The sequence below is a fragment of the Dermacentor silvarum genome, chromosome 4 (assembly GCF_013339745.2).
Source record: "Dermacentor silvarum isolate Dsil-2018 chromosome 4, BIME_Dsil_1.4, whole genome shotgun sequence".
NCBI classification, from domain to species: Eukaryota; Metazoa; Arthropoda; class Arachnida; order Ixodida; family Ixodidae; genus Dermacentor; species Dermacentor silvarum.
The window spans coordinates 37,364,178-37,391,548 of record NC_051157.2 but is presented as its reverse complement, the minus strand read 5'-3'; the positions used below and the strand labels follow the sequence as shown (position 1 = coordinate 37,391,548).

Here is a 27,371-nt window from a genome sequence, read left to right as displayed (position 1 = left end):
AAGTAGAAAAAGATTCAACAGCAAAAACTACCCGAGAAAGAAGCAACCAAAGAAGCGAGTGAGGGAGGAAAGAAAGAAGGAAGAAAATAAAGCAAAGGAAATAGATAAATGAATGAGTGAAATAGTGCCACCATGGCAAGTTAGTATGCCCATGCGTAGGCACATGTGCATACACAGAATTGCAAGGTCAAAACAGATTATCTCTTCCAAGGACTACACAGCTAGCTTCTTCTTTAAATACACATCTAAATGTCTTTTTCTCTCTATTTTCGCACATTTGTTTCTTTCTCCGATATTCTTTGTCTTTCTTTCCCCCTTACCCCTCTCCCAGTGTAGGCTAGCAAACCAGAAGCCTGTCTCCCTGTCAACCTCTCTGCCTTTCCCATCTCGTTTCCCTCCAAATGCCTCATGCCCATGTCCTGTCTCGAAAATACAGAACAGCTCGAAGACATAATTTGTCACTAATGCACATGATTTTAATGTTCACTTGCTTGTCAACTACACTTAAGCAAAAACTATGTACAAAAACATTGCACAGCACAGGGTATTCGACCCAGTACTTTAGCCGTCCTATTCACAGCACTTCCAAATCCACATGGCGAACTTCTGGGTGCCGCTTCTGCAACCAGAGACAAGTGAAGCATTAGAACTATTACATAGATGAACACAGACACAATACATTACCCTGAAAAAATCTCTCTATATTTCAAATTTAATGAGAAACAGACAAAGCTAGTCACTGCCAAAAATAAAGGGTAAATTTAATATGTTAAAAGGCAACTTATGTTCCACAAGTTATATTAAAGGGGCTATGACACCATCATCGAACTATTCTCAGTTTATCATTGTAACTGACAGTAGAAGGGCCAGTATAGCTGGGGTCACCAATTAGTGCTGCCAGACTTTGGTACAGTTCAGCTGCTATATAAAAATTAAAATATAAATTTTCTACTACACCAGATGCACCCAAATTCTGCCAGCTTGTCGCGGGACACGTATGGCTTAACATGCAATGCATAATTCAAGCTCGAAATTTGATGTCATGGCCCCATTAAGAAAAAATTGCAAATCTTCATGCTACACCTGAGTGACTGTAATGTGATAAAGCTATCAGGATTGGCCCACGCATTCCTTTTGTTATATACTACATCTCGGGATAGACCCATGTTGGAAACCACATTTAAAACCTTTCAGGACATATATCATGTACCGGCATCCAGGATCAACCCCCTTTATTTTGTGTCAAAAACAATAACAAAGGCCTGTGAGTATCCTGTACACTAGATTAATATTTGAGTAGCGTTACTATTTACAGGTAGAAGAATGCAAACTAGTAATGCTGCCATGACTCACCTTCAAATTGCTTTCAATTCTGTCCACCTGTGCACCTAAGAGGTCCACAATGTTCTCTCCATGCTTTAGCATGAAAGCATCCAATTGCTCAATGGTTTCTATGTTCATAACTTCCTGTAATGACAATGGTGGCCCATGCACACCATCAGTTCAACTTCACAGAAGCTTTTCTGTTGGGTCTCATCTGGACAAAACTTACCTCTAGGAGGAGTTCCATGTCTTGCGTATCTAGGTAGGACTTGGTGAGTTCACGACCGTCAATGTCGATTTCAGCTTTGTAACGAACAACGTAGTTGCCCATATCTGTTGCTTTCACATCATGAATGGCCCTGACAGGATAAGAAGCATGAGAAGAGCTCACAATAAGACAGGTTTGCATATACTTGCAGCAAACAACACATAGATAAATTGTCGACACTAAAAGAAGCTGAAGGTAATAAAGTTGCCAACAAAGGCATTACATAACCAGAACTACAACAATGTTTTGTCAACATTTGTAGGGAATGCCTCGTGCAACTTACAGCAATATACCAAATCACTGCCCACCTCCCACCCCACAGAGGACATGATTCATCAGAAAAGGGGGGTATGGGATGACTTCTCAGTGTAAAAGTGAAAAAAAAAAAATGTACGGTGGAAAATTACCATGAGTGATCAGTAACTGGCATGCTTCATAAATGTTTTCCAGTGGCCTGTGGCTGCCATGTGCTGTCAACAATGCGTGTTTTTGCAAATAACATAGACTGGTAAGCAATGAAATGTCACCTACAGCTGCTACAAGCTACTACTAATGTGTCTGTGTAAGCTGTGGCATTGTGCAGTTCACAGAGCTTTTGGGGCAGTGGATGACCTCTCAGTTTACTTAGAGAACTTGATATATTGCAGGAGAAGCAAAATGTGTGCTGCTCAAGGATCAGTGGTGATGACTCAGCATACTTATGCAGCATTTTAATGGCTCCCAGCACCCATAGTATTGTAGCAGCAAATTATAGGACTATCTTATGTAGTCTTTTGTGTTAGAAACATCTCTGGGAGTACTGCTGTAGGGAAGGCAGCAGCCACATGTAGAGAGTGCACTCCCCACCCCTACCTGATCATGACGTCGTTTTCGAGCTCTTTATTGATCTGTTGCATGGCATCAAAAGGAATGGAGCGGCCGACCAGTGCAACCGAGTTGGAGTACACGATGAAGGCAGCCACTGATCCCAGCAGGGTGCCTATGATAAGCGACCCAATGGCATCGTAAGTGGGATCCCCTAGGTGTGTGGCCAGACCCATGCAGGCTGCAGCCACGGTCACTCCCAATACAGCGGCCATGTCTTCCAGAAGCACCACGTTGACGCTTGGGTCGCGGCTGCGCTTCACTGGGACATAAATACACAATGAAGGTGGGTGGGTGCAGTGGGGGAGAGGGAGCAGAAGAGGCACACAGACACAGCATGTCCCATTAGATGTACAGAAAACTCTGGAACAGGACACTGACCAGTGAATGAATGGCCATGTAGTATTGATCAACAGTAGGTGAACAAGGGAAACCCCAGCTAGGAGCAAATGTTGTGACAAAGACACTTGGCTAAACTTCGCTAAAGCTTGAACATTGAAACCTCCATGTTTGTCTAGTTTAGAATGCAATGTAGAATCACAGGGCATTTCCCAGAAATGATTGTGAGGGTAACATCATCCATCAGGCGTGTGTGTGTGTGAAGGGGGGGAACCAAAGGCACTGTTTCTGGTACTGATAAATGTTTTGTAATCAAGCATATGTGTACCAAGGGTTATTACCAAACAGGTGGCAATACAACTTGGAAATGCCATGTGCAATGTAAATAGTAAAAGCGTTTCATGCCAATATCGGACTTCATTCTCAGAGTTACTTTAGATACTGCACAACACAAAATGCCTTGTCCCTGTAGGGCGACTTTCCTCCGGAATTTCAGAGGGGTAGCGGACCCTAGAAGTGGGCGGTGAGGTGGGCGATGAATTAGACTAGTGGGCAGCAGAACTTCAGCTGCCCAGTGTTGGGATATCTCAATGGAATCGGTACAATATCAGAAAACTTGGAAGGAAATAGGGTACGAAGTTTCTTTGACACAAGATTTATTTATTTTTATTTACAGAATACCTGCGTTGCCTCGAAGGCATTATCGCAGGGGGGGGGGGGCAGGTAGATAAATATATGTTAAATCATTCACAGAAATAAAGAATAAATGCACAATGCACAGAAACATCAAGGTGGAACATACAATGAGTCAACATTTTCAAGCGTAACAGAAATAGAAAACTTAAAGTTAAGGCAGTAATGCATTGTCACAAACACAGGCGCGAAAAAAAATCATGATTATCAGACACTGAAACACATTCTTCCGGCAACAAATTCCAGTCTTTCACCGTATGTGGAAAGAATGATTCAGCAAAACGGTTAGTATTGCAGCGGTATTCACACACCTTCTTTGAGTGGTCGAGTCGTTTCGAGACATAAGTTGGCTCCGATAGGTAGTTGCGGCTATCAATGCCTGTTTGATTATAGAAGATACGGTGGAAGAACTTGAGTCTCAATTTTTTTCTTCTGGTGATTAACGTTTCCCAGCCCAGCAATGCTTTTATTTCAGTGACACTATCGAACGGGTTGTAACTATTGGAGACGAAGTGTGCAGCCTGATTTTGAAGTTTTTCTATTACTTGAATCAAATAGTCCTGATATGGGTCCCAAATCATAGAGGCGTATTCGAGGATAGATCTTACATGCAGAAAATAAAGTGTTTCTTTAACATCTTTGGACGCTGATTTAAAATTTCTACGAATAAAAAACAACATTTTACTTGCCTTAGATATTGAATGCTGAATGTGTACGTTCCATTTAAGTTTCGATGTGAAGTAAACGCCAAGGTACTTGCACTCTGAGACGCTTTTTATTGTTGTGTTTTCAACATTGTACTGGGTTTGAGGCTCGAATTTTTTATTTGAAAAGCGGACGTGATTACATTTATTAATATTCAGACGCATTCCCCAGCGTAGACACCAATTTCCTATTTTATCAAGGTCCCTCTGCAAGATTGTTACATCTGAGGGTGAATTTATTTTTCTGTAAAGAACACAGTCATCTGCAAAGAGTTTCATGGGGGACTGTATGTCATCTACAATGTCATCAATATATATGAGGAATAATAGTGGCCCCAGAACGCTGCCCTGGGGCACTCCTGAGGATACGGTTATGTGTGATGAACTACATCCATTAAGAACTACACACTGTTTACGGTCATTAAGATAATTACAAATCCAGTTCTGTGTTTTATTATGTATGTTCAAAGACGTTAACTTAATATTTAGTAAGTGATGAGATACTGTGTCAAACGCTTTTTTAAAGTCCAGGAATAGTGCATCTACATGTTCGTTCTTGTCAAGGGAGTTACCTATAAAGTGTTGGAATTCAACTAACTGTGTGTTGCATGAGTAACCGTTACGAAATCCATGCTGTGAGGCAGCAAAAAAGCTAATTGACTCAAGGTACTTAAATAATTGACTATACAATATATGCTCAAAAACTTTGCAGCATACTGAAGTTAGAGATATAGGCCTGTAATTTTCCACCAGTTTCTTGTCCCCAGATTTAAAGATAGGATTAACAGCCGCGAGTTTCCAATCCTGTGGAACCAACCCAGTCTCGTACGAGATTTGAAACAAAATGCAAAGATATTGTGCAATAATGCCGTGACATTTCTTTAGAACGTAGGAAGGAATTCTATCAGGACCCATAGATTTAGAGGTGTCCAATTCCTGCAAAAGACAGTCGATACCATGTATATCGATGTTTATTTCCGGCATGGAATGGTCAAAGGCACTGTTAGGAGGAAGTGATGTGGTCGCGTCAGTCGTTTGTGTCGACGAAAACACTGATTGAAAATAGAGATTAAACACTTCAACCTTTTCAGCGTCTGTCGTTATAGCAATGCCATTTGATTTCAGAGCGGGAACTGAAATGTCGTCTGTTCTACTTGTTTTTATATATTTCCAGAAAGCTTTAGGGTTTTTTTTCAGATCTGTGTTTAATCGGGCAAAAAATAATTCTTTCGCTTTCTCGATTCCTAGTTTTAGCATCCGGTTTGCATCCTTTAAGTGTTGGCGGTAATTGATGATGGGAAAATTGACTTATTGTCAAGGACAAGATCCTACTTTTGGATAGACTGGCCTAGTCGAATTGCACCAAGAAACGAAAAACAGTAATTGCAGGGATATTAGTTCCCATACTAGTTCTGCACTTTGACCTTTGTGATGCAGGAATTACCAGTCAGCTTGTAGCTGAAAACGGTGTATCGGGCTCATATAAGAAACACGATGCAGCAGAGACTACAAAAAGCAGCTATGCATGTCCTTTGACTAAGAATACTTGTTTCATCTCAAAGGGCTACAAACCTAAAAACCAATATTTACCAGCTGCTTAACCAGTTCAAAAGCTGAAATGAAAGTGCTGATGTGGTGGTAGCCACTAGCATGACACAAGTTTTACTGAGCATATGAACTATTATACATTTTAGCAGCTGTAAACTAATATAAACTGTTCCAGACAATATATTAAAGTTCACACCACAAAGTACTGCTGTAAGTGCCTTTTTACCAGTAGGAACTTCTACTGTACCTTGAATGTCATGGATGAGCAGTTCAGCAATACTCACCATATTCCAACATGGTCATCTTCTCCCTGCGGGCACCCTTTTTAAGCTCATTGAAAGCCACCAAGAAAGTTCCTGAGGAAAAATAAATATGTGTGGTGCAATTATAACAACCAGACGAGAGTACAAAATTTGGCAAGTTGGTTTGGGAACAACATGGCAAACAGCTAAGACAAGGGGACAAGAAGGAAAGACGGAACACATGCGCTGTAAACTGGTGGTTTTGTTCAGAATGTTGTGAAATATATATAATGAGTAATCAAAAAAGAACACAGCATACTTCAAGAAAAAAGCACAAGGAGTCAATTGATGGTGAAAAGGCACAATGCTACTTGACAGGAATTATAACTACTATTATATATGGCTGCAAAGCTGGAACACAGTGCACATTTTCCATCTTTCTTTCATGTCCTGTCGTCTGTGCTGTTTGTGATGCTATATCAACCTCATCTTTCTACGTCAGAACAGAGCTACAGCAGACCTGGAATCAAGTCTCAGCACAGTGCTCAGTGCAGGTTTGGTGCCACTGTGTTTGCACACACTAAGACAAATCCTTTTGTGCATATGCATGCACACTGATTCTGCGCCTGTGCTGCATATCATACGTTAGCACATTCCAATTCCACTATAACTGTCTAAGATCAATATGCCATTTACAGCGCAGACAAAGACACCAACCTAGTCATCACACGGTGCAAATTGGAACCCATCAATGGTGTCTGCATTTCACTGAATTCAGAACATCGACAGATAAGTTCTGTGTACTGAAGTAAACAAGTTAACTCATAGCAAAGTACACTGCCAGAGCAGCCAGTCCAGCAGCAGATTTTATGAAGTATCACATGTATCACATACGGATAAAATGGACCAGTTCCACCAATTTGAATTCTCAAAGGCATTCGTTTCATAAACACACATGCACATATGAAACAGCTTTTGCTTTCGAGCACTTAACTGCTAATCTGCATCCAATGCTGAAGATAACTTTTTAAACACTAGTACAGGTATTACACAGAACAGCATGTGTATAGGCACCGTGCAGCTGACAGATGATGCAGCAAACAGCACCACATAGTGGCTGGAATTTCAACAGACTATGAAGAAGACGACGGTATGACAAAAAATGCTACAGTGCAATCAGTAACTTCGACTTCCCTTTTAAAAAGTTAACATTTTGTAGGTTCTTTATTTCTTTTTTTCTAGCTTTATATATTAGAAAGGTTGCTGTCTAAACCATTGTTTCTGTTTACAAGTAAACATTAAATCGCAATGACTAAACCATTGTTTGTGTTTACAAGTAAATATTAAATCGCAATGAAAGGTCTTTATTCAGCACCAAGTATTCCTTTAAGGATGGAAAGGTCTGAGAAAGATTCATATTTCGAGTTCCTGAACCATCACCATAGATAGAAATTGCCAAGGGTCTTTGGTTTAGCATAAATATCTGTAGCTGCACAGCACATATAATTCAGTTGCCCTACAACTCGCCTACAGTTCTCACAAACAAGAACAAATGTGTTAAACAGTTTGACACAGGCTAAACAATGCCTCTTCAATACAAAACCAAACATCTGCTACAACTGCTACAGCCTTTCATTGTGTCTATTATATTTTCCTTCATTAAATGATAATGCAAAAAATATGTACCTCCTTCTGAGATGAGTGAGCCACCAAGAATGAAGAAGGCCTGCAGGAAAAGGATGCAAGGCAAGCTAATTAAGGACACATAGGTTCAATCTCGTCAGCACAATAAGCTGGTCAAAAGCAACACAGTGTACTATTGTTCATGTGCGGTTCAGTCGCAGAGAAAAAGCCCTCACGTTTACACACTGCATACATGAGCATTTGCACATAAGAAGCTGGCGCGCTGTCCAAACTTGAACGCAAGCAACAAACAGCCTGACATCTGCAGCAGCAATATGACACAACGCACCCAGTAAAGCGACTCAAGCTCTTCGGGGTGCAGCAGACCCTTGATGCCATGATACCAGGCAAGACCAGCCCCGAAGAAGAACACGCCCACTCCGCTGATAAGCGATGAGACATAACGCATGTTGTGGTAGCCATAACTGCACTCGGAAAGAGATGACATATGGTTAACACATATGCAGCCGTACTAACAAATTTTTTTATTAAAGTAACAGCTTTTTGTAACTTCTATCTCACCTTTAATACAAAGCATTCAATAATATTTAGAACATAAGTTTGAAGCAGTTTACAAGGTTCATAGCCTGTAAATGGCTTTTGTGGAAAAAAAATGAAAGGGTTTTTTAAGACTACTAGAAAAAGCATTTTCAAGGACTAAATACAACATTATGTTTGAGAACTCTAAAACAAGATTCTGTCATCAATAACACAGAAACCTTCTTCTACTGCACACAAATGAAAAGAGACGCCAAAAGGGCTTAGCAACCAAACAATCCCCCTAAGCTGTTAACCCGGCTGCATACAACAAACAAAAGTTTACGGGCTCAAAAATTTAATTCAAGTATTTTTAAGCAATTAATGAAAGCCTATGTTGGCATGGCCTTAAAATGGCATTCTTGTTTTCACTGGTTCTTAAGGATTTCAAGACTGCTGCAAACCCTGAATTCAACAAATTGTTTGCGCCCTTCTTAGCCATATGCTGGGAAATTCTGTGGCATAGGAGCACACAATAGAAACATTGTCACCTGGCACAGTCTTATTATCTAAGTGCGTATTCGCAATAACAGATTCGGAAGATGCACACAAGCAGGCAGTGAAATGTGACACGGCATCTTTCATTGGCCCAATAACATTTAATCATTATATGAGGATAGAAACGCAGCATATAACAGGACTTGGTACAGCAACACAAGGTATCCACAAAAGCTCTGAGAATAAAAACATTATGCTCCAAGTCACAACTTCGTGTACACGTTGTTTAGCAGTGCTGCAGCTCTACATTCAAGTTTGTCTAACAGCAATGCAGGCTCACTTATACCATTAAGTTGTTGCACTCTTGCACTGCTGAGCTCGAGGTCGCGAGTTTGATCCCTGCAGCGACGGCAGCATTTTGAAGGGAGCAAAATCAAAAAACGCTCTTGTACTTAGATTTGGGTGCACATTAGTGAACCCCTGATGATCAAAATTATTCCAGAGTCCTCCACTGTGGCATGCTTCACAATCAGATCATGGTTTTGGCACGTAACACCCCAGGATTTAATTTAAATTGTTGCACTCACCAAAACTCAATATGACAGATGTAACATTTCAATCATGCAGCCATTGTTAAGATTTCTACTGAAGATTCACCTAAAAAGGATCATTTTAATAAACACAGAGAGTTTCTCAGAGTGCAAAGGACCACCTGCATAGCTTAGAAACAGAAACTTTGATGCAACGAAAATTTCTTATTGTGTGTGAGGTTTCTTTTTGGAAGCGCAACTGTACTGTACTCAGCTGTAGCAGTAGTACAACAGTTACAGCTACATTTATCCACATATAGCGCATCTCAGAATCAAGTTGAGGAAGCTCATGTGTAGACAGGTATTTCATCCTCTGTACTGATTGATTGATTAACATCCCAGCACAACACCTTGGATATGACAAACGTTATTAGTATGGGGCTCAATATTAATTCTTGACCCCCTCGAGTTTTGATGTGAAAGTACTAACGTTTTTTTAACTTTTTTTTTATCTGCACCCCTCATCAGAATGTGGCTGTCCCTGGAAGGACTCAAACCTGCAACCTTGTGTTCAGCTGCAGTATGTCATAGCCACAATGTCAGACAACGCTGCACTGTTTACCACCCATTCCCTGGAAGTAATCTGGAAAAATAGATTCCAAACTTACCTTTTCTTTCGTAACATAATTATATTTTCGTGACGATCACATAATTATTTCTGATGACAACAGCATGACAAGGAATCTGCTGTTGTTCCCTTACTAGTGAGCGCACCAAGCGCCTCTCAAGGACAATTGCTGGTGCGAAGTATGTGATGGTACATGGCTGGTGCGCAAGCACACAGAGCATGCGTAATTGCACCCTCGACACACTCATGCGAGTAGACAAGTAAAGAAGAGCGGTGCCATGATAGTTTTTCAAAGCTGGCTCTTCACATGGTTTTTTGCTGTTGTGCTAGGTGGTTCACACCTTAGCAATATAATAAAGCAAATTCCAAAACAAAAACTGACATAAAAGCAATCACTCTCTTGTATTTCTCAGTGATTGTCTTCGAATTCACACAAAATAATAATTTATTGTACTCTTCCCATTTATAGGGTATGCATGATGATGCTCTCAAATCTACTAACTACAGAAAATGTTTCCTGAAGGGATCCTAAAAAATGGGATCTCTGGGCACATACACCACTCAATAAAGAATAAAATATAGACCATTACGGCGACTATACTGAGCGCGAGGCATTTTGGCGGCACTGTAGTCACTGCCGACACTGCCCTTTTTTGACCCTGTGGAGTCTTCTAGAACTTCTAAGGAATGACAGCAGCATGAGCAGCAGAGCGAGAGCAAGCTAAAACCAGTGGCAGCAACAACATGAATGCTCATAAACCAACAAAAATAAAACCTGCATTTATCATTTCTTCTTCTGCACACTGTGAGATACTGAAAAGTTAGTTCCCCTTATTCATATACAGTCGAGTCCCGCTACAACGAAATTCACGAGACACGCGAAAAATTTCGTTGTGGAGGAACTTCATTGATGCGAAATTAGTATGTATATACGTAGGCCAAACGGCAAAGCTGCGAATGAAACCAAAACTATCATCTGGGAAATCTTTTCGATGGCGTGGGGGCAAAGATTGAGATGTACCGAAGGTGGTCAATAAAGTGTCAACTTCACGAGAGAATGCATTTCGCGCAGCTGTTACAGCATTTTTAGTACATTGCGGCTGACACCTAACCCAACCCGGTCGATATCGCGAAACACTCATTTTGCGGCACATGCACCGTCGCAATGAAGCGATTTGAATTATCACAATTTCATTGCATATTTATGACTAAGTCGGCAAACTTGGCAAGCTTGCGCTTGCCGGAAGTTTTATTCCCAGAAGTGGGTCAGCCGGGATTTCTTATGCTTCACGGCAAGCAAAGGCGTTATGCAAGTCTCACAGTTCGTTAAAAGAGCCATCGCAATGTCATTGTCGTGGGCTCTGATAACTTTTAAGATGAGGTCAAAAGCATCCATTACTTTCAAAGCAGTCGCCGGAGTCACTGTGTCTAGCAGGTTGTCATTTTTCCTTGACGACGAGACGGTGGCATCACGTTAACAACAGCGGCTGCGGCGCGGCCGCCGTATCTTGAAAGCAATCTGTGCCGCGCACGAAGTGCGCGCCCGCGCGGTCCTCATCTTACAAGAAGTCCTCATCTTAAAAGCGGTCTGCGATGTGGGCAAAGTGCAACTAGTGCCGGTAGAGTCATATGCACTGTGCGCATTGAAGCGAGAGACGGCACGGAGGTCAATTCACTCGCTGCTATTCAATATCAGGCGCCTTCTCATTCCAGCGTGTTGACACCGAGTTTCCGCGGTCATCAAGCGAGATGTGTTCATGTTTACCTGAGCACGTGTGACACCATGCTTGGTAATTTAGTTAGTAAGCGAATGTTTACAAGTTTATACGGCCAATATGCTTCGCCTTTTGGGCAAAACTGCAAAATTTCTTTCCTTCCGCTTTCTGCCTCGGCGATCATATGTGCCTTCTCGAGAGAGAGAAATTTACGCTTCTTTGTTGGCGTAGCCATTTCGACCGGACACACACCTCAGAAAACGGCAGAAATTGTGGTGATCTCATGCAGTCTCACGCAGGCGTGCGATGACCACGCGTGGCTATGGATTGCAGTGGCGTAAATCAGTACTTTGAACATGATTTCGTTCGCGAAAACCTCGTTCAAGCGGACATACGATCGTCGCAGCTTTGGAAGGGCCTTATAATTTGACTTCTCGGCAGTTCCAATTTCTATTCAGTCCCAGTTTCGTACTCGAAAAGTTCGTTGAAGCGGAAATACTGAATGAAATGCCTTCGTTATGGAGAAACTTTTTTTGTATTACTTTCTATGGGCAGCTGACGGGGGAATCGAAAAAGCTTCGTTGTGCCGGAAATTTCGTTGTAGCGGCAGTCATTGTAGGGGGATTCGACTGTATAACCCATTCTTCATTTCTTCACTTGAAAATTTCCACCTATAATTAGTTGCCAAGGTCAGTTAAGACAAGACAGAGCATTACTAAAAAAAAAAAGTTGCTTATTAAATTATCACATATGTTCTTAACAAGTGGCCTCGTATTAATTCGGGCTTCTATATTTTTCTTTACTGCTCTGTGAAGTTAATTTGCTACAATTTTCTTTAGCTTAGCCTGCTTTGCATAACCATAAATGTTCATAATGTTTTTGTGCGTTTTTACATTCAATACACTGTGGTGTATATTGTTGCATGTGTTCTTGGCTACTTCATTGCAGCCCTCCTCCGATGTAATGGACTTCTGCATCCTTGTGGTAAAGCACACAAAAAGCTCAAATGTTTCTGGCTCCAAGAGCACTTGTTCGTAACAAGGCATCATACTTACGGGTGATCCGGGTTAGCTTGCTGGATCGACTTGTGAATTCCAAAAGCCAGCAACAGCTGAAAGTGAAAAGCAGCAAGAATTATGTGACAGCCAAGATAAGAAGAGGCAAGAGACAGCCATAAATATCACTGGCAACACCACCGTAGCAGTGGCGCATAGCCCATACACAAGCCAAGGCATCTCACACTTATTTATCTTTCTCTGAAACATTAAACAAAACGAGCATAAAGAAATAAATAGTTACAAAAATTGGACCACTGCTTTCTTTTATGCCTGTAATTTTTAAAATTATAACCTTGACATTTATTCAATCTTTACATACTTCACTACACATTCTTAAGTCTATTTAAGGTTTGAGAAGAACTGAGATTTGGGCCACTTGGTGTAAATTTATTGTGGTGTCTTACGAAGAAAAGGTCCCCAAAAAGAAAGCATAATTGTCTGTCCTCTAATCTTGTGTTCTGCTTGGTGCCTAAGACACCACAATGTATGCATTCTTAACCAATTCTCTTGTATAGTGGCTCCTGAAGCTAGTTAAGGAAATGGCCAAGAACAAGGCAAAAAAATTCATATGAATTTAGTTATTTTTACAGGGAGTATGGAATAGTACTTAAATGGCAGGAGTGATGTGCTACCTTTTAAGGAAGATTTAAATGCAAGGCGTTTCCAGGATGCAACATGGCAATGAACAGTAAATACCCATTCCCAAGCGATCACATCAGCAAGCATGTGCCTTACCTGGTTGCAGGTGTCCGACAGTGAGTGGATGGCTTCAGCAAACATGCTGTGCGATCCTGTATAGAGCCATGCAACTCCTTTAAAGGCAAAGTTCAGGCCATTTCTGGAATGGAAATCGATGGCCATGCTAAAGCAGCAAAAGGCAATGTGTTTGGAGGATTACGCACATCACAACGGCTGTGTGCACGACACGTCCCGAACCTTGAAGAATTTGTTCCCTCCTCTGCGTACGAAAAAAGAAATCAGTGACACAGTGCAACAGCATAGCAGCATATTTAGAGACAAACAAAATGATTAGAAAATGTACTGCTCATGCAAAAATAAAGTTCAATGATCTGTAAGGTCATGCATATCAGAGATTAGCACAATTTCATTATTTCCACTTCAATAAGGCGTAAACATGAAATCTGGATTAAGAAACCCACTCCGAATATGAAAAAAAAAAAAGAACTAATGCCATAAATAGCAGAATACCAGCTCCTACACTTGTATGCAGCATGCTGTCACACCAATCTCCAGCACTAGGAGGGTGTTCTGTAAATGCCCACCTAGCGGACATGTCCATTTCGTCTGCCACTGAAGCGATGATTGGCTGGGGGCACCTGTCCCCAGCCCAGCCAATCAGAACTTCAGCAGCAGGCAAAATGAACTTGTCACAGTTACAGAATAACACCCCCCCCCCCCCCCCTAAAACGGACATGATAGCTTCATATCAATTTGCAGTAAAACAACACAAGCACTATGTCTAACCTACAAAATCTGTTTTCTGCAACGTTATTGGCTACAGTGAAATGATGTCAACAGACAATGACTCCAAAAAAAGCTTAGGGGAAACTGACTGTCCCTTTTATTGCGACAACAATTATACGGATACTCCAGGTGAACTTCCACCGTCATCGTCACTGTGATGTTCTATGCAAAGCCCAAGTGCAATAAGATCGCAGCCGCGCACCGTATGCTGTAGGTGCAAGGGAAAGCATGCAGGCGTGAGCTGAGAAGGATGGTGGCTTGATCTTGCCACGCTTGAGTGAAGGGGAGGGGAGCAGGTTAATGAGCTTCTCCTCTTCAACTCCCACCGCAACTGCGCATGGCGCAGCTAAGCACAGCTGTGCATGCCCTATCTTGGAGGTAATCTGTGGGGGGGTGCAAAGAGTAGGCAGCCTGAGATAGCTGATGGCTTCACGCGCAGTGTGTTCTCATGCGCCTAGTTCACGTTGAAGTGAGAGGCAGCATGAAGGGCAATTCGCTCGCCGCTCCTGCCACTCTTCATCATGTCAGTATCCTGATAGTCAGTGTCCGTGGTCATCAAGTGAGATGTGCTCATGTTTGCCAGTGCGAGCATCGCACCAAGCTTGTTAAGCTAGTAGGCGAATCTTAAAGCAGTTTATACGGCCGATAATGCCAATATGCTTAATCATTCGTACAGCTGTCTAATAATTTCGTATCGCAATCAATGCTTCACCTTTCAGGCGAAACTGTGACTTTTTTAATGGCAATGCCGTACAAACCTTTTCTTCAATTCATTCTTGCCCAAAACAGCATCCGAATAGAACCACCTCCCTTCCCTGCCTTGGTCGCCAGCAATCCCGATCATTCATCTTTTCAGACTGCTGTATCTAACAATGTATAATGTGTAACCACTCCTCTCTGTAATGCCATCAAGCATTGAGAGTATTTTAAATAAATAAATAAACATATAAATAATAAGAAAAATGTAAATGAAAGTGGACAAAAAGGCAACGTGCCACCAGTGGGAGTGGAACCAACATCTCCTGCATGACGCAAGCGACAGTCTACCACTGAACTACAGCAGCAGCCGTTCCCCTACCTATTTTCAGGGGTATTTGTAGATGTGCACTAGATCTACCCCTGGGAGTATTAGCCTGCAGTGGTCATGGCCGTGGCAGCAGATGGCTTCATTGTCTGTTGACGTCATGTGATTGTACGAAAAAAAAATTGGAGGACGCTTAAACTTCGTCTTTAAGAGTGGAACGCTATAGCTTTATAGGGCCCCGTTCGCAATGCATTTTTCTTTATGAGTAGGCTTCACAGCAATAGACAACGTGGGAAAGCCAGCTTACGAAGACCAAGCTTACACCAGTCCCCTAAAGTCGGCTTCACTTTTAAACACAAATGCATTGCTGGGAAGACAATACACAGGGGCAATATAAGCCATCTTAAGTTTGACCTGCCGAGGAGGCGAGCGCCATTTGGATGGTGTTTTTGCAAGTAATCTACCCGGGCGTGCCGCTGTTGTATGGTAGAAATGCTGGGAACAAGGCTTGTGTTTGAATTTTCTCGTAACAAAATTATGTTTTCTCGTACATTCAAATTACAATCCGACGCTATCATGTCTGTAGGTTGTGGTTAAGTCATACTTTACAATTTTTCTGACGGATTTTACTTTGAGAAATTCAATTAGTTCAATAACAAGTCTGTGCAACGTGGATGGCCTGCGTGGTCGGGCTGGCTCGGGATTATTTTCGCAGCCACGGACGCCGGCGCCAACGCCGGATTTTCTGCAACACAGGGCCCTTAACGCTATCGCGTTACGAAATTGAGCTCTCGGTTCCTCTTGTTCTTCTCACTCATGGCTACAACGACAACACATGAATATCATCTTGTGCATATCGATACACACTATTGCAAGTATAGCGTTTTGAGGTTCAAAAGGTGAAAAATATTACACACTGAACACCCGTGGGTCAAACCATTGCCTAAAAGGACAGAAGTGTCCTGATTTATTGATTTGTGATTGAACAAGCTCGCAGAACAGTCCAATCAGAACTGTCAAGGAAGTTCATCTGTTCAGGTAAAACTTTGCAAACAGAAACACAACTCCAACCAAACAGTACATGAGGAGATTTTTCCAACATTTACAGTCTGTCTTTCACCTTGACGATTGCACCATTTTCATACTGCAGTGGTTCACTGATGACAGTTATGCAATTTGATATCAGACACATCTTATCTGATATGGAGACCACATACCCCAACCGAAACTATACAACCAGTGCTAAACAGCATCAATTGATGTCAAAAAAATTCCATAGCAACTTTTTTTCTTTATTATCAATACTTAGCCTACATTATATTTGAGTCAACATTGGTAAACCATCACTTTGAAGTAGGACTGTTCAAATATACTCTTTGAGATTTTAAGCAATGAAATAAATCTCATAGTTCACAGTGTTCGCACTGTTAATTGAGCAGTACGGTGTCTTGAAATTACATGCAGTGCATTCTTTAGGCATTCTAGCAGCACCAATTAAATTTTTCATAACTGCACAACAAACCTAACTTTCTATGTGCAGTCCGTCATCTGCAATGCCCAAAATTCATTTCTTTCGCTGCTTTCGTTACCACTACTGCAGAAATTGTGGTACACTTTGAATTGTTCCTCATTCACATACTCACTAATGGTACGCACTTTCATTTACCTTCAATTTAAATGGGAACCCATGTTTAAAATAAAATAAAGCTGTCTGTCAATATAAGCCAATCCGACACTTCTGTGTATATTCAGAAATAGAAAATACAAGGGCAACCAACTGCTCAAGGTTTTAATCTCATTTCTTGGATTCATTACATATACGCTACAGCAAATAATGTGCGTGTGCATTATGTACTATCGACCAAAACAGTTTACGGACCACGGGATCTCAGAAAACGCTAAATATCCGAGCAGCCTTTAAAAGCAGCCAGTAAAACCGTACATCACAATGTTGTTCGCATATACCAGTAGAGGCTGTAAATGGGAATACCAGGCTGCGTTTTGAGGCTGCGGAGAAATTCAGCCTTTTCTCAGATCCCTTGGTCCGTAAACTTTTTTGGCCGATAGTACATCAATGTGCAATGTGCACATGCGCATTTTGTATATTAATGCAGCCCTCACTTCAATAAACACGAGTTCCCACTACACACAGTTGAAGCAGCTGCTGGCCAACTACTTGTAAGCAATGCCATTTGTCAAATCTTCGTTCATTTTATATGTGGCCAATGTCTGGCTTTCAGCTAAGGACAATAAGCAGTCAGCCTTAGCCCACAAGAAATATGTGAATATTCGAACTAACGTAGGGCATCAAATTTTTCCTAATATTTGTATTCAACTAAATTTGGGAGTTCCACTATTCACACACTGCTATTTATATGGTATGTTGCATAGCACACCTAAAAACAATGATGGGACCAAACTTGGTATACAGTTAAACCTGGATATAACGAAATTGACAAATTCCTGAAAAACTTCGTTATAAAGAGGATTTCGTTATATGCAGGTTAGGCACAAAAATTCGAAAAACAAACGCTTACCGTATTTACTCGATTCTTACCGCTTACCAATGGCGTCGTATAAGGCCCATTTATAGTCCGACGTTATCAGCACACGGGCCAGCGTCGTTTGCGGCCAGTCACGCTACGCCGGTTGCGCTGCGCCAGCCGAAACGCCATCCTCTATACTCCGACGTGCGCGCCGTCGTCTGTTATCTTCAGAGCATGTGCAGAACGATCCCAAGCCCGCGCGCTGCTTTGAATGGCTGTCTGCGACCGTCGGCGAAGTGGCATGGGCGCCTTTATTTCTCCGCGCGAAATGGCATTGTGGGTCGGTGCGGTCGGCGCGACCAATGCGTGAATGGGTCAGGAGCCAATTCGGCGCCGGGTCCGTAGGGGCGCGTCGGAAGCCACCCGTTACGTTGGCTGCGCCAGTGCTGACGTAGCGTGCGCGCGCGCTCGCGTTACGGCGGACTATAAACGGCCCTTATATAGCGACAGGTTAGTGAAGTAAAGCGCAGAGACTTGCGCAGTAAGCAAAGAGTAGGGCTGCCAAAGCGTTGAAAAAAAAAGAACATTTTTTTTTTTCTTCGGCAACATCAACTGGAAAAGGAGAGTGCCAGCTTGGCGGGCTAGGCCAGCTGCAGCAAGCGGCGGGATCAGGTTTGAATGAAGGCAGGGGGAAAGGTCACGCCCGCGGCGGCAAGATCGCCGGGTCGAGGGATGCAGGCCGGCCTCGCGCACGATCGCATGCACGCACACGAGCGCTCGCTCTCACCTCGCAGTCGCCGTGAATTCGAGCGTGCCAAACGCGACGCCGCCGCTTCGCATTCCGTCGCGGCGGAGAAGGTGCTTCCGGTTGCTGCTCGCGCAAAAATGACAAAATTTGGAGCGAAATCTCTAGGTTGTCGGCGGGGAAAATTTGTTATTTAGAGGGGGTCTCCCGCTGCCACTTCGTTACGTAGAGGTTTCAAATACATGTGCTTCTATGGAGTAACGGCGGGGAATAGAAAAACTTTGTTATATCCAGGAATTCGTTATGGAGGTTCGTTATAAGCAGGTTTAACTGTACAATAATTCCTTGCTATAGCATGCTCTTCTGAGACACCTGAAAAAGCAGCTAGTGGTCTAATTTACCCTGGTTAACAGTGCAAAAGTTAACACACACAGCAGCAGCAAGGTGAAATGATTGCTGAAGTGAAATACTGAGATATATCTTGCTCAAACAATGCTCTGCTTGTCAATTCACAGTAAGCGAGACCACTAAAAGCGCTAGAAACACTTCAATCTTTCAGGAACCCTTAGGACTTATACAGATAAATGAATAAAACCCTTCACCTCTGTGGTGTTAGCTCTAAAAGCTATCTTTCAAGAAATGATTTATTTAAAGTCCACCAGCTCGGCATTCTTCTGGACACCATCAACAACACCTCAAATACAGCTAACACACCAAAACCAAACATGCCTACTTGAAGCACTCCCATTCAAGACAACAAAGAGGTCCTTATTAGGCAACAAATAGTGCATTTACCTTAGCCTCCTGACTGGCTCTTTCAGCACGTTGGTACTCTTTCAGAATGCTCTTGACATTGGACATGCCTGAAATAATTTCCTAAATAAGTTAGTTCAGTGTTCAGTGCTGCTGTTCAACAGATACCAAGTAAAGGTGTTGGTACTCACTCTCTCGGTACTTTTGCTCTTCCCTGCGCCTCCTCTCATGCTCTTTTTGCAATGCGTCGTATGAACCCCACACTTCCAGTGCCCTGAAAAAACAGAGGCAAAGCACACCTTAAGCACATCAGGCACCAATGCTTTATAGAACCTAAGATATAACCCAGACTATGCAGTAGAAAGTGATTTTAACAATCATTATAGCCACAGCCCTCCTCCGCCTCACCCCCCCCCCCCTCCCCCCTTGTACAACTTCCCGAGTAAAATACAAAAATGAAATTTCCCCTGCTTGCAGCTAGCACCAATGAGTAGTTGTAACTATAATTCGTCAGTAAAGCAATCAAAGTGACACGTAAGACAATTTTTTGCTTCATTTGCTCGTTTCTGAAGATTCTGATGCAGACTTTCTACACTATGTTTTATGTGTTTCACAATTATTAAACGTGTATTTCTAAAAAAATATGAATCGAAGAACGGCTGTTTCTGCTTCCTACACTCCTGATGACAAGCAATAAGTACTAACAGTATGCAAGGTGCAGGCAGTATTTATTATAGTACGTGCTGCTCAAGCTTGCAAACAGCGCTTTAAAAACAGAATTTTGCATGAAGTTCACATTTTACTGACGAGCTCAGTAACAATTTATTATTAAATTGTAGGGTTTTATGTGCTAAAACCACGATATGATTACGAGGCATGCTATAGTGAAGACTTACAATTATTTTTGACTACCTGGAGTTCAAGTGCACCCAATGCACGATATATGGGTGTTTTCACATTTCACCCCCTTCAAAATGCAGCCGCGGCATCAGAGATTTGATCCCATGACATCGGGCTTAGCAGCGCAACACCAAAGCCACTACGCCATCACTGCGGGTGAGCTCAGTAACAGTCATGAAACCAAAAGACACTTGAGTAAGAAGACTGCCGAAAACATGTTCTGTGGTGGATAAAATCAAAGTTGCACAAAAAGTAGCAATCCTGTGGCATTCGAACACCACAAAAGGGTGCACTTGTCACCCTTGTGACTATCCAGAAATATCTTTGGCTCTCAAGTTGCTTAAATATACAGCATGTTTCATTTTAGCTGCACCAAATTTTTTAAAATTGCTTGTGGCAGATAATCCTTGATCATTTTTAATCCTTGATCTAAACTATTTGATGAGGCGGCCATTACTTCCACAAGAAATACAAATGCTTAATTGAATACTTAACATAATTATGCTAATTAAATTCCTAATTAATTATTTTACAGCACATATCTTAATCTACAAACTGTAGCTTGTGAGTTTCCAAGGTGTATCCACTTCAAATGAATTTTCTGGGCTGCGCTAGTTTCGAGACATTAATTTTCAAAGTGTCCGACGAAATGCATTGGTGTTCCAGTTACTTTGGTGCTTCAATGCATAAACAGCGTTTTCTCCAAAAAGTTAACTGGAACGCCAATGCATTTCGTCACACACTTTGAAAATTTATACCTTGAAACTGGTTCAGTCCTGAGAATTCGTTCCAAGTGGATACGCCTTGCGAACTCACTGGTTATAATTCATAGATTGAAATATATGCCGTAAAATAATTAATTAGAAAGTTAATTATCATAATTATGTTAAGTACTCAATTAGGCATTTGGATTTCTCGTGGAAGTAATGGCCGCCTTGCCTTATCAAGTAGTTTAGATCAAAGATTAGAATTATGCCATCTGCCACAGGCAATTTTTAAAAATTTGGTGCAGCTAAAATGAAACACCCTGTGTGCAATCAGAAATAGAGAGAGCAAGGCGGGAAAGAATTATAGAAAGTGCTGTGACACATTTAAGGAATATCTGAGTGAAGGCATAGTTTAAAAGGAGTAGTTCCAGAAACACATGTGCAGTCAACCTAGTCATGAAGTTACTAATTAAGCAGTACTAATAATGTTTGACTGACAAATTAGGACTCAAATTTTCCACCACCCTCTTTAACACTTCATCATATAAATGTGCACAAAGCCTCCAAAATAAGACAACTACCACATTTGCTTGTGTAAGCCCTAATTATACAAGGGGGGGGGGGGGGGGGGGATTTTTTACAGGGTGTGTGCCTTACATGAGGCAGCCTTATGGCTACTCAATGAAGCCTCGAACTGCACTCGGACTGCTATTGCTAATAATGCAACCCCAGATGGCTGACTATTAACATTTTTATTCAGTCATCCTCGTCATTTCCACTGCCCTCGCCATTTGACATGCTCGCCTCATTGGCGCCCTTGCAAAGCTGGTCGCAAAGCAGCTTTCAGAAATGAAACATCACACGGGTATGCACATACTCTTGGTAAACTTTTTCTTTCAAATTTTCACACACACAAAGTGGTGGTGCAGGCATTACACAAAGGCAAGCCTTGCACGAATAAATTTGACATGCAAGAAGTGCTCCTCACTTGGCTTCGACATCTCGGCGCAAGTGCACGGTGATTGGTGGTGCATCTTCGTAAGGGCTCCGCCGATGAACCATGCGCAATCCATCCAGATCACTGCATGTCAAACAAAGGCACACTGAAGCAAGTGTAGATGCAGCACTTAAAATAAAAATCAGCACAAAGCATCACGGTCACGAGTTAAGGTGGAAATGAGATGGGCACTGAATTATGCATGTAAAGTGCCCATCGACTTAATTCCACTCAGCATGCATAAGCACAGCTCTAAATTCAGCAATAACAACGGTAGCCTTTAGTAGCATGTTCGTGGCAACCTTGGCTCATGTACAGCCTTTGTGAAAGAAACCTCGGTATCCTTAACAGAAAGGCAAAAGCTGTTTGACCAATGTGTTTAGGCCCGAAGAATGGTACTATTTTACAGTATTACCTTGGTTTCAACAGATAGTCACTCATTGCCCGGACTGGCGTCACAAAGTTTCGTTCTGTGTAGTCCTTGGTCACATCCAGTTTCCGACGATGGCCAGTGACAGCTGGATGTAGGAGAATTGAATAAACATCATTAAAGCAATTCCTTAAGCATAATTTCAAATCACTATAACATACGAAAAGAATATTTTGTAGTTACTTGATGGCACACGTGCTAGAAACATATAGCGTGAACCCACACATTCTTTAATGTGCGCCTAAATTTAAGTACACGAGCTTTTTTTTTCATTTCGCCGCCATTAAAATGTGGCCACAGCGGCCTGGATCAAACCCGCGACCTCACACGAAGCAGTGCAGCACTATAACCCCTGGGCTACGCCCCCCCCCCCCCCCCCCCCCGCAACAGGAATCTCTCTTTTTCTGTTAAACAGCACTGCTGATTCAAAGCTATACTAACCATAAACTAAGTATCGCATAGCATAAACTAAACATTCAATGCTGTGCCAGTTGATCTATTGTCACCAAAAATGAGACAAGACCGAAAGAGCTGCAGAAAATGTAGTTGTGTTTCCCATTTTTTAACAATCTTCCAAAGATAAATTGTGTAGAAATAAATTGGCATACCCTTTACTATGGTCGCCTGAACATCAGACATGACAGGTGGTTCTTTTCCATCGTTGCTGGTGCCTCCGACATTGCGTACTTGCTGAGCAAGCAGCGGCCTGATGTGAAGATCGCACATCCGTCTACTGGTCCGTGGCTTCCGTCCATCCCAGAAGAACAGAACACCTGCAATGATTTTTGGAGTTGTGATTACTGGAAGCGAATAGGAAAAAAGCGGACAAGAGAAATCATTCAACACTTTCGTGCTGTTTACGAGCAAGATAGCAAAATTTTCAAAGACTATCCACCTTACTTTTTAGCTACAAGAACGAAGAAAATTAAGTGTGGCAGCAAGCTCATTTCGCATTGAGATTTCCTACTGTGATTTTTAGAGCCGTGATAACTTCACATGCGGATTATGACTTTCTGTTTTACATAACTAAATCACAGCCGCTACAATTTTCTTTTATTTTCAGAGCACCTAGAAAAGTCAATCGCACTTACATAGCATATATAATTCAACTTCCTGCCAAAAAACTGAGGTAATTAATACAATTTTTGAATCGCTTCCTTAACTTCCTTAAGCTCGAAACAATAAATTGAACTGAATTAAGTAGGCGGGCCATCATGACACATTTGAAAAGTTTGAAAAGTCATGCTTTTGGTAGCTGGTCAAATCACACCATGAACAGTTTTGCAGGGAATATTTCAAAATTATTTCAATGTACGGAGAAGTTGGCACAGCAGCTCTTTTTCCATACTTGTGGCAACATACAAGCAAAAACACAAACAAAATTGTTCCATGAGAAATTAGCTGCAGGAACATGGTCCAAATGTACGGCGTTATGTCCATGAAAGTAGGGTGTGGTCGGCAGGAAGTACGATGAACAGGATCTAAGCAGGTGACTGGTTGGAAGGCGAAGCTTCAGTGAGCCGCAAGGTGTGTCTAAAGTTAACTGCGGCATCAAGCACAAGTTTGTGTCCTGTGCTGACCACAATATGCTTGTGTGCTTGGGGCACATGTTAAGTTGAGCTGGTGCCTTAATAACATACCATCATGAGAACACAGCTCACCCATAAAAAATCATGCAGCTTTTATGAATTTAGCCTCACATTGTAGAGTATGCTGTTGCGCAGTTTCTTTTGCGGAAGTGGTGATAATGTTTAGGCTGATGATCAAGTATCCTGGCACTGGTCAAGGCACTTCACATACAGTATATAAAGATAATGAAAAATATACGTCAGCCACGTGCACATCAGGCAAAATGAAAAAAGAAAAATGAAGATTCTTTGGGTTGATGTTCTTATAGCACACTGCAAGCTACTGACGGGGTAGTCATGGCATTTGTATTTCTGCATGCATGTGTTATTCCGTCAGAAAAATTTCGGCACTTGCGGTGTTTTACGTCTTGCTTTGCCACACGCAGGTTTATTTCCATCATGAAGTATGACCAATTAAATCTATAACGAAACAGCTACTGTACTATTTTTCTTCTCATGGTCAGCGCTGGAGCGCGTTGGAAAGCGCTGACGCATCATGTACAGCCCCCCACATTTTTAGCTATATTGCGCGAGCGTCCATCACGCGTAATTTTAGCGCCTTTTAAGCGGCGATAATCAGCGAGACCGGCAGAAGTACTCTCAAGTGCACTAAGCAGGCTCCTGTGCAAGAGTCGTCTAATTCGATGTTCCCTTGTGGACGACGTACGACCATATTATAGCGTTCTCGCGCGACATAGCTCAAAATGCGGGAGGCTGTACGTACAAGTAGCTTCGCGGTGGTAGTGTACGCGCAGCTATGCGAGTCTCTTCCCGAGCACTCAAAAGTTATCTATCGTATTTTCAGTTTAGGCGCAGTGCGTTGTCACCGTTTGGTGTTGATCTAATGACGCTTTCAGACTACTTTTGGTCACTTTAGCTTTCTCCGCAACACATCAGCTGATCTACGACCACAACCATCGCAGACATCCCGTCAACAGGCGGGCATAGTAGTTGACTGGTATGGACGCGTACCACTTCCAGCAAAGCTTGGTCGAACGTGAAGAAATCTAATTTGTCTTGAAAGCCTGGACATGTGTCCTGTCCCTTTGAAGCAGCAAGGACTCCGGGGAGCACAGATGGACGCCCACGGAATGATCATATTCTGGGCTTTAGCTCTCAGTACTGTTTTGATGATTGTATAGGAAGGGTACTTAGCGACGCTAGCGAAGCTTGCAGCTTCTCCTAAACGCTGAGACAATAGGGGAGTTCTTTGTTTTCATCATTTCGCCACCCACAGACAAACACATCACACATTGATGCCATATAACCATCGCACAACAACGCGCACTGAGGTGCCATCTTTGGTGCTGTTGCCAAGAGCGCAAAGCTAGGTTATGCCAAAGGTGCATAGCTACACCAAGCTACACATAATACGTTCATACTAATTAATGCAATAAAAAGCAATAAATGATCTATTTATTTCCACATTTTCTAAACTATAAACATTTAATGTAAATTCTTAACACATGCGCAACGAAGTAAATTAATGTTGTCAAACAGTTTGGTGATGGTGATGATATAAACAAAACCGCAACTTTGACCACAGACCTGAACCAAACCACAGAACACCCATACACTTTCAGGTCTTTGACAGACGCACGAGCTGAGCGGTTCCTAATGGTTCCTACATGGGTTCCTTACCTCTTCTAGTTACTAAATGTTGCTAACGCTACCGTTACCAAGTGCATTCTTTATTCTGTGGTGCACTTGCTAACACGTGAGTAGCATGAGCGACAAGACGTTAATTCCGATCTTTTAGTGGCGAGGTTGCCACACTTAATCACATGTTATGGGAGTGTCAGGATTTAACAAACAATTCGGACAGTGCCGACCCCTCCGTCTGTTCCACCGCCAGCCTCCGCTCGCGCTGGAAGACCGCGCTGCTCAGCTCGAACCTGACAGCACAACTCTGGGCCGTCCAGCGAACCGGGGAAGCCGCTTCGAGACAAGGTCTCGGAACCGCATCCGCGGCGGGTGCCCAGACCCACTAAAAAGACGCCGGACTCGAATCTGATTGAATTTACCGGGAGATAACTAAACCAGGCGACGCACTGCTGCTTCAAGCTGATCTGAACGAAGTTCAAGTATGGTGTACCGAATGGCTAATGAAACTCAACGTAAATAAATGCAAAGTAATGAGAGTATGTCGTAACAGTAACGCTCCTACCCTTTATCCTTACTTTCTCAATAATGCTATCTTTGAAACCGTTAGCTCATATAAATACTTTGGCGTTCATATATCCAGTACCTTGACATGGCAAACTCGCATAGATTTCGTGGCTAACAATGCTAATCGCATGTTAGGTTTCCTTCGCCGAAACTTTTCATTGGCTCCTATCTTTTTAAAACAGTTATTGTATAAAACACTTGTAAGGTCGAAACTCGAATATGCCGCCTGTATCTGGGATCTTCACTCTGCCTCGCTTACCTCCTCTCTTGAAGCTATTAAAAACCGAGCCGCCCGTTTCATCCTTTCTAATTACTCTCGCACCGCAAGTGTTACTGCTATGAAAATTTTCCTGGACCTCCCTGACCTTGCGACACGAAGAAAAATGGCGCGGCTTGGGCTATTCCACAAAATATACTATACCAATCATCACCTCAAGAATACACTACTCGCTGCTCCTCCTCATATTTCAGCACGCACCGATCACAACTTCAAGGTCCACGTCCCAAGTTCACGCACAAACCTACACGCTTATTCCGTCATTCCAAGGACATCGACCAGCTGGAACCGCCTCCCCGCCTCCATTGTCAGCATCCCCGTTCCATCATCTTTCAAAACCGCGATTTCCAATTATTGTATTGAGACCCACTCCTCTCTGTAACGCCCCACGTGGCATTGAGAGTATTGAAATAAATAAATAAAAAATAAATAAATTTGAAAATTAATTTTACGTTCTTCTCTTCTTCTAAAAACTTTTTTTTTAAGAGCGATTAGCATTCTTTGTGAAAATCACCCAGTTTTTGGTGTGCCTGCCCACTGATCTCTGCCCACTGATCTCGCGCTAACTTTCGTTACTGGGTAGTCCGTGGTTTATTGGGTAGAGCATCGGGCTGCTGCACTGGGGGAACTGAATTCAACATTCAAAACCCCCCTCTTTCACGCCGACTTGAGTATCTGACATTGGGTATCACGTGCCGTTCTTCAATGAACCTATTTTGCGCCAACTTGGGTCACTGGGCATGTGCCGTGCTCTTCAACGAACCTCTCCGACCGTCTGACGCCAACTTGGGTCACACTGAGTATGCGGCGCTCTTCAAAACAGATGAAAAAAAAACTAAACCCCTTACAATTACTTCGATGCTGGGCAGAATCGAATCCGCGTCTTATGTATTCAAACAATCTTGTCTGAATCTTGTCACGCACGGGTGGTCTTCGCGGCGGCGTCGCTAGATGACATAGTGTTCCAAGGGAACTGCAAGCAAAGAGCCCGGCTACAGTACACGCATCAAGCATGACGCCTTTCGTCGGTAGCAATATGGTGTGTTGCTACATTGCTTCAATGCGAATCGCATTAACGTCCATAGTCATAGCGAGATTGTTTCTAACAACTTTTTGGTGATTTCATTGAAGCATACCTGTTGAAGAGCATCTGCCGCAGCTGTGGGAGGCAAGTGCTGCCGTCGAGTACCTACCTGTAAC

The 27,371-nt window shown here is 42.5% G+C and overlaps 1 protein-coding gene across 1 annotated transcript; it reads right to left on the bottom strand.

Moving 5' to 3' along the window:
- Nucleotides 1-458: 458 nt before the first annotated feature.
- On the bottom strand, nucleotides 459-25,039 carry LOC119449792 (zinc transporter 9-like). The gene is made up of 16 exons (XM_037713056.2): nucleotides 24,698-25,039; nucleotides 22,706-22,870; nucleotides 22,083-22,185; nucleotides 21,659-21,751; nucleotides 19,255-19,337; nucleotides 19,106-19,173; nucleotides 13,473-13,528; nucleotides 13,306-13,408; nucleotides 12,568-12,623; nucleotides 7,954-8,089; nucleotides 7,668-7,707; nucleotides 6,024-6,095; nucleotides 2,444-2,717; nucleotides 1,553-1,682; nucleotides 1,354-1,467; nucleotides 459-619 (listed from the first exon to the last, which is right to left on the bottom strand). Exons 1-16 carry the CDS (start codon nucleotides 24,822-24,824, stop codon nucleotides 575-577), a joined length of 1,665 nt encoding a protein of 554 aa, XP_037568984.1. The 5' UTR covers nucleotides 24,825-25,039; the 3' UTR covers nucleotides 459-574.
- Between the last annotated feature and the right edge of the window lie 2,332 nt (nucleotides 25,040-27,371).

Excerpts from the sequence above, each read along its gene's own strand:
- LOC119449792 (XM_037713056.2), bottom strand. The coding sequence starts at position 24,824 with ATGATCATTCCGTGGGCGTCCATCTGTGCTCCCCGGAGTCCTTGCTGC. Across the intron at positions 22,186-22,705 it reads TCAGGCGACCATAGTAAAGG|CTGTCACTGGCCATCGTCGG; the intron begins GTATGCCAATTT and ends TCCTACATCCAG. Across the intron at positions 13,529-19,105 it reads GAGCCAGTCAGGAGGCTAAG|AGGAGGGAACAAATTCTTCA; the intron begins GTAAATGCACTA and ends TTTCGTACGCAG.